The following is a 6,852-nucleotide window of genomic DNA, read 5'->3' as shown; positions in this document are numbered from 1 at the left end:
CAATTTTTAGGTGTGTTCATAAGTATCCAGTGGTATATCTTTGTTTAAAAAACAAACAAACAAATAAAAAGTCCTCAAAATAACATTCTTAACACAACTGGAACAGGAGCGTCTGGATTCAGTATCTAGCAGTCAGCTATAGTGATAGATAGTCTAAGGAGCTTGGAAAGAAAAGCTTCTGGACTTCTGTAAGTTGCTTGAAGACGTTTCACCTGGCATTCGAGAAGCTTCTTCATTTCTAAGGACAAATGGTGGAGAGTCCCAGATAAATGCAATAGTAACAGTATGTGACTACACCACATTTACATTCCTTGTGTTACTTCTTTCAGATGTTGCTGCAGATAACATTTTTAACTCTAAACTTCTATACAAAGAAAACATCACTCAAGTCACAGGAAAACTTTAACTTTTGCGCAAAACATTATATCTGACCTCAACTTAGCTGAAACTCTACAATGATGATTCCTATCAAAGTAAGACATCTGCAATTGATGTTACTTTCTTATTACATGAAGAGGTATTCTTCATGTAATAAGAAAGGTATTGCCTTCTTTTCTCTGGGCTCATCTTCATTCACCTTTTTTAAGCATACTGACATATATCAAGTAAATAACAACAACAATATTGACAATATTGTAAAAGCCCCAATCAAAATTTCGGATTAAACAAAGCCTTTTTTCAATAGTGTTGGTGCTTTGCTTACATTGTGTTTTGTTGAGAAGATGTGAGCTGTGCCTCAAGCATCATAGCTGGTCTTCACTGCGTTGATTGTCACAACCTTAGAAACCACAAGGTCGTGTGGTCACTGAGCTGCTAAACTGCTAAACAACTGCTGCCGTTGCACAGAGGTCAGTGTGCAACTACAGTATCGGTACCATGCATAACAATGGCTTGTTTGTTCACTATTACGAATCATAGTAGATGATCCATAATAGTAAATGCTCACATATTCTTATCAAGCAACAATACAAAAAACATGAAGGGCACATGAGGCAGCTTGTAATGACTTTACACATTAGCCTGTTTCATTGTGGAAATAGCTCTAATTGACTAAGTAACATTTTAAAATATTCTATGTGACACAAATGCAGCAGTAATAAGAATATTTGTTGATATGTATAAAAAAGACATTTGAAAAGTGACATTTGTCATTATGTCCCATTTTTGAAGTACAATAAAGATTTTGTTTTCCTCATGCTGTGTTTGTGTGTTTTACCATAAAAAACATTACAACAAAAGCAAGCACAAGAGATAAACAGAATAATGCTGCCTTTTCCTTAATACACAAGTTGATTTTTTCGTCTTCTTCTTCTTTTTTTTAAACATTTTCTTTATTTGTATTACTTTATTATTATCAATTTCTCTGTGTCAATATGTCGACATCTATAATGTTGGATAGTACAGGGAAAGAACAATTTGAGACAAGATGAAGCTTGATTTGCATTTAATGCAGTGATCAGCACTGACCACATGATGGGGCCAAAGGCATTTCTATTAACTAACAGTGTGAAGGTTTCATATTAGATACAAACAGTAATGATAAACTGACAGTGTGTTTTACATTTGCCTGTTTTTTCCATCTTTAGTGCAACATGGCCTTAAATACATTTTGGTAAAGTGTGCTTTTCCTGTATAAAAATAGATATTCCAGTTGATAACTAATTCTTTAAAGACTTAAATGGCATCAACCATCAGTGACAGCTCTTCATGTCAGTTTTTGTTTATCAGTGGAATAAAAAAATTACCACATTTTTTTTCTTTCAAGTTCATGAAGGAAAACATCTGTCATCTGTCACTTGTTGGGTTGAAGGAAGTAACTGAGAAAGAAAAGAAATAGAACAGCAGAGTTTAATGGGTGAAGATTTTACTTGCACATAATTTCTTCAAACTCACTCTCACAACATTACTTAGACCACAGAACACTGTAGTTGAAACCACATCCTTTTATTCCCCAGAAGTTATGTAATCTCATCTATATTGAGCCAGCACTCTTTTTTTTAGTTGTTCATTTCTTTGTTTTGTCCAGGTTTTCTTAATATAGTTTTTCATTTTCTTCAATACACGTACATTTTCTCACTTCTCATGAATATCAGAGTATCCCTCAGCACTTTTCTGTTTTTTCATGTGTTTAAATGTAAAATACAATTTACAAAACTATTATATTTCATTCACACTCATCTGTACATTCCATGAAGGGACCTAGTCTGCAAAAAATCAGCATCTCCCTTAAATTCTTTGTACCTGTTGACTGAGAATTCAACCTATCTGCCATGGAAAAGGATTAGAAGATATAATTAAAATAATTTTTATTAAATTTTTCCAAAGACATTTTCTGAGGATAAGCAAAACATTGCAATGCATTGGGGGGTTCTCGTTCTCTCTAACGTCCAGCATGATTTCTACCAGCTTCCACTGGCTGAGACAGAGGTGAAGGATGGGTTTTTTTGTCACTTCTCAAGCTTCCACTGATTCAAGACGGGCTAATTGGACTGTAGCTTATAGGAAAAAACAAAACAAGCCAACAAATAAGCAAAAAAACAGGAGAAGACAGGCCCCCAGAAAAGCTCCTGCTCTGTAGGACGTAACAAAGCACTTTACCATATACAGATGACATGCACATTAATATAACCAAGCATGAGTGAGAGCAAAGTGAAATATGAAAAAAGTACTGAAGGAGAAAAAATAATCAAAAATGCAAAAATTAAAATAATAATGTAATTTTTAAAATTACATTATTATTAGAAATTTAAATACACTGCTCAAAAATTATTGTTTTTAAATGAAAGATTATTTAATTTAAAAAAAAAAAAAAAATCACTTCCTGATCAGAGTATCATTTGTATGAGACACTGTCAGTGTGCTGTTATATAACTCAGGTATTTTTTAAGGCCTGACTTGTTGCATTGATGCCCATTGCTTTACTGTCCTGTTGGATGTGTAATGTCAGATCCCTTGTATCTGACATTTGATTGGGCATCACTGTGTTGCTATGGCATGATCCTGGTAGTTATTGTTGTTAAAACAATAAGAATAACAAATTCAAATTCAAACATTGCTGCATTCTTCTGTAACTGACAATTCCAAACCTGCACTCAGTCTCCTCATTACACTGGTTCTGAACAGACACAACATTGGAGTCTTTGCAAACTTTGTTCAAAAACTACAACTATTTGACACAAAACTGCGACAGCAAGCACAGAAACTTCAAACAAGTCACTGAAGTAAGGATTGAAAGATTTACTGTTAAACATTAATGATTAAGACCTGATCATAAGGTTGTTTTACCTTGATTGCCAGCTGTTCCTGTTTTTATCTTCATTTCTTTCGTATTTAATCACCTAAACAATGCTGTAATGATACAGTTTGATTGGATATACATTGTTGAAACTGACTTGAAAATGTATGGCAACTGTCCTGTAATGTTACACAGAGAAACCAAATCCTGTGTGGATCTTTCTCCTGACAGATGCCTAAAATGGCTCGAGCTGTGGTAAGTTACTCTTCACTGTGTCTGTTTCTAAACATTAAATCATGTGAATTCTTAATGAAAAATACAACAACAACAATAATATTTAACTTTTTAAAGGAAAATCCACATCTTAAGAGGTTTAACTCACAAAGCAGCTCAGATGTCAGCAGTGACAGGTATGTTTGCTTTTCAATTTAAAAAAAAAGGACATTAAAACATCTGTTTCCATCATATGTTGCAAAAATAATCAGCTGCTGAATTTTCTTGTTATGTGTGCAGCAAGTACTGCTTCCAGGATGTGGGGATCTTACCGCCTCCTAAACGTATGAGGCTGATGATGTGGGATCTTTCCCTGCCTCCAAGTCCTCCATCATCCCCTGTAAATGATGACAATACTGATCAAAAGTGTATCAGCGGGCTGCCTTATGATGTTCCATTGCCTCCGCGTCCTCCACCTTCTGAAAAGAAGTATGCTTCCCTTCGTTTCCTTGAACACGAGAGGTCTTATTTGATGCCTCTCAGTGTCCTGGCTAATATTCCACTGCCTCCAAGTCCTCCACCATCCCCTGTGTGTGCTGAATACATGAATCCAAAGTGTGTCAGCTCTCTGCCTCATGAGGTTCCACTCCCTCCAAGTCCTCCACCTGTTGAAGCATTTGGTCCCTGTGGAAAGAATCCAAGTTCAACAGTGTGGTCTGTAGGTGATGAAGAGGAAGAGTTAATGCTTAAGCTCATTAGGCTGACGCTTCATGATGTTCCACTGCTTCCACGTCCTCCACCGTTTGAAAAGAAATATGCTTCACCTCATTCTCTAAAACACAAGAGGTCTGATTTGATGCCTCTCAGCCTCCTGGCTAATATTCCACTGCTTCCAAGTCCTCCACCGTCCCCTGTGTTTTCTGAATACACTGATTCAAGGTGTATCAGCCCACTGCCTCATGAGGTACCACTGCCTCCAAGTCCTCCACTGTCCCCTGTGTTTTCTGAATACACTGATTCAAGGTGTATCAGCCCACTGCCTCATGAGGTTCCACTGCCTCCAAGTCCTCCACCGTCCCCTGTGTTTTCTGAATACACTGATTCAAGGTGTATCAGCCCACTGCCTCATGAGGTTCCACTGCCTCCAAGTCCTCCACCGTCCCCTGTGTTTTCTGAATACACTGATTCAAGGTGTATCAGCCCACTGCCTCATGAGGTTCCACTGCCACCAAGTCCTCCACCTGCTGATGCCTTGCCTCAGTCAAAGGACACTCATAAGGTCCTGCATCCAGATCTAAAATATGACCGTTCTTCCCTGGACGATGAAGTGGCCTTTTTCATGTGTCCCACAGAAAAGCCTCCTGGTGTAACCGCTCTTGACGTTTCACCACGTCCACTTTATGAATTTCCACACCTTTCAGAGAAGAGATGCCTCAACTTATCTACTGTTGCTTTCCTTTGTCTGGATGATTAAAGATGTGTTTGTTGTAATAAAATAATTTTTGAGCAAATACATGTTGAGATGATTTGGTTACTTATGATGGTTATAATTATTCAAACAGCATTATTGCTGATAAACTTTTTCTACTCATTTTCTCCATGAGCTATTTAGATGTCTATTTTGAAGATCCACTCACATTATTATTAAATATGCTTATTCTCAGTAGAGTATATAGCTACATCTGAACAAGGAATAAATTAATTTCCACCAGATACTCATTAACAAGTTACCTCAACATGAACCACTTAAATAAAGCAGGCATTAGTGGAGTGCACAGATGGGAAAAAACGACTACATGCCAGCATTTACTTTCTCTCCTTGCTTCTCTACCCTCTGTGTTTTATGGGGTGACTGCAGGAGAAAAAAGGAGGGCTTTCCCTTCTGCCTTACACCCCTTCTTTGAAAACATGTGGCCTGGGAATAATTGGGTTACAACTGCAGCAGACCAATGAGTTGGCCTTGATTTGGAGAATGACTCCATTTACTTTTGTCTGACTGCCTGCTGCTCCCACAGCTGCACCTTTTATCCTCTATTCAGGATCAAGATTTTACTGAGCATTAATATACAGGACTAACCCACATTCAGGATATGAGGTGACAAAAAGTAACAGTTAAAAGTAATGGTGATTAAGAGTAACAATGTTACTAAAGGCTTTACTTTTTTTTAGTATCGAGTAATCTAACTAATTACTATTTCTATTGTTACAATGCTGTTAACATTACTAACAAGAAAATATGGTGCAGGTGTGTTACTATTTTTCAACACACAGACGGTTGAAGCTGTCTTCCTCTTACCTGTAAGAACTTTGAAGTACTTGGTTAAAGTCTTCAAAGTTCTGTCTAACTGATTTTAAGCCAGAGGTTAGACAAGTTTCTTATGGGCCTGTTAGTTTCACATTAATGCTGCAGATGAGACAGTGGCAGAAAAAGAAAGAAACTGTGGTTTTTAACTGTCAATCTCACTCTTGGCTTAATTCGTTATTATATTTGTTTGTAAGAAAGGCAAGCAACTGTATGATGCCCCAAACATTCCTACTGCCCCTTTATAGTAGAAGGTGAAAAATGTCATGCCTACAAGCCATAAATTTTTATCAACCATTAGGAATTCCATGGGGAGTTTTAATAAAATAATGGTCAGAACAGTGGCATCAAGAGGCAAGCTATTCACCAAGAATAACATGGTTATCATATACAAATACCAAACCTTAAAAAGAAGAAAACATACACCCTAACAATATCCCTTTAAATATCTGTGCCTCTGTGAATCTGCACATTGGGTCCATTTCCTGCCCGCCTGCACACAGACCAGGACAGAACGACATGACCACAACATGGACCCAGCAGACTCACGGTTTGCCTCGGAGGAGGAATAGGTTGCGCAGCTATGGGACTACTGCAGGAGCATAATCCATGCCGCAGACAATTGCAAGCAGCACATACAGGTGGTGCTCTTTGACAGCTTCCTGTCCTGCACTCCCTGTTTAGTGAGTTTTGTGAACATTAAAAAAGTGGCTCAGTCACCGGCCCAGTTTTCTGCACAGTCTGCAGTTCAGTTACCTGCTGTGATGCCTTCGGTTCAGTGTTATTGTTATTGTTGCTGAGTCACCAGCTCCTCTGACTCAGTCATCCATTTTGTTATCTGTTCAGTTATCTGCTCAGCCTGCAGTTTGGTCACCTACCCTGTCAGCAGCTCAGCTCAGCTCGTGGCACAGCCTGCAGCTCAACCGTTAGCCCACTCACTAGCTCAGCCTGTAGCCCACTCACCAGCTGCCATTAGCTCTGCCCGCAGCTCACTTATCTGTTCAGTCAAGGGTCTCCATACCTGCTGACCCTGTGTCTGCCTCTGCTGGAGGGTCCAAGGGGCCCGTCCAGCCTTCGTTTGTTCCCGCTGGGTGTTCTGGAG

At 38.5% G+C, this 6,852-nt stretch overlaps 1 protein-coding gene across 1 annotated transcript; it reads left to right on the top strand.

Moving 5' to 3' along the window:
• Positions 1-3,081: 3,081 nt before the first annotated feature.
• On the top strand, positions 3,082-4,961 carry LOC146700511 (uncharacterized). The gene is made up of 4 exons (XM_085470754.1): positions 3,082-3,221; positions 3,431-3,490; positions 3,587-3,645; positions 3,749-4,961. The coding sequence occupies exons 2-4, from the start codon at positions 3,467-3,469 to the stop codon at positions 4,920-4,922; spliced, it is 1,257 nt and encodes a 418-aa protein (XP_085326880.1). The 5' UTR covers positions 3,082-3,221; positions 3,431-3,466; the 3' UTR covers positions 4,923-4,961.
• The last annotated feature ends 1,891 nt before the right edge of the window (positions 4,962-6,852 follow it).

The sequence above is a fragment of the Copadichromis virginalis genome, linkage group LG10 (assembly GCF_057382275.1).
Source record: "Copadichromis virginalis isolate Kocher_CV1m ecotype Utaka linkage group LG10, C_Virginalis_male_GT1.1, whole genome shotgun sequence".
NCBI classification, from domain to species: domain Eukaryota; kingdom Metazoa; phylum Chordata; class Actinopteri; order Cichliformes; family Cichlidae; genus Copadichromis; species Copadichromis virginalis.
The sequence above is the reverse complement of the archived record's forward strand: the minus strand, read 5'-3'. Positions and strand labels throughout refer to the sequence as shown.

Coding starts and splice junctions, on each gene's coding strand:
- LOC146700511 (XM_085470754.1), top strand. CDS start 3,467: ATGCCTAAAATGGCTCGAGCTGTG. Junction 3,491..3,586: donor CTAAAATGGCTCGAGCTGTG/GTAAGTTACTCT, acceptor AACTTTTTAAAG/GAAAATCCACATCTTAAGAG. Junction 3,646..3,748: donor TCAGATGTCAGCAGTGACAG/GTATGTTTGCTT, acceptor TTATGTGTGCAG/CAAGTACTGCTTCCAGGATG.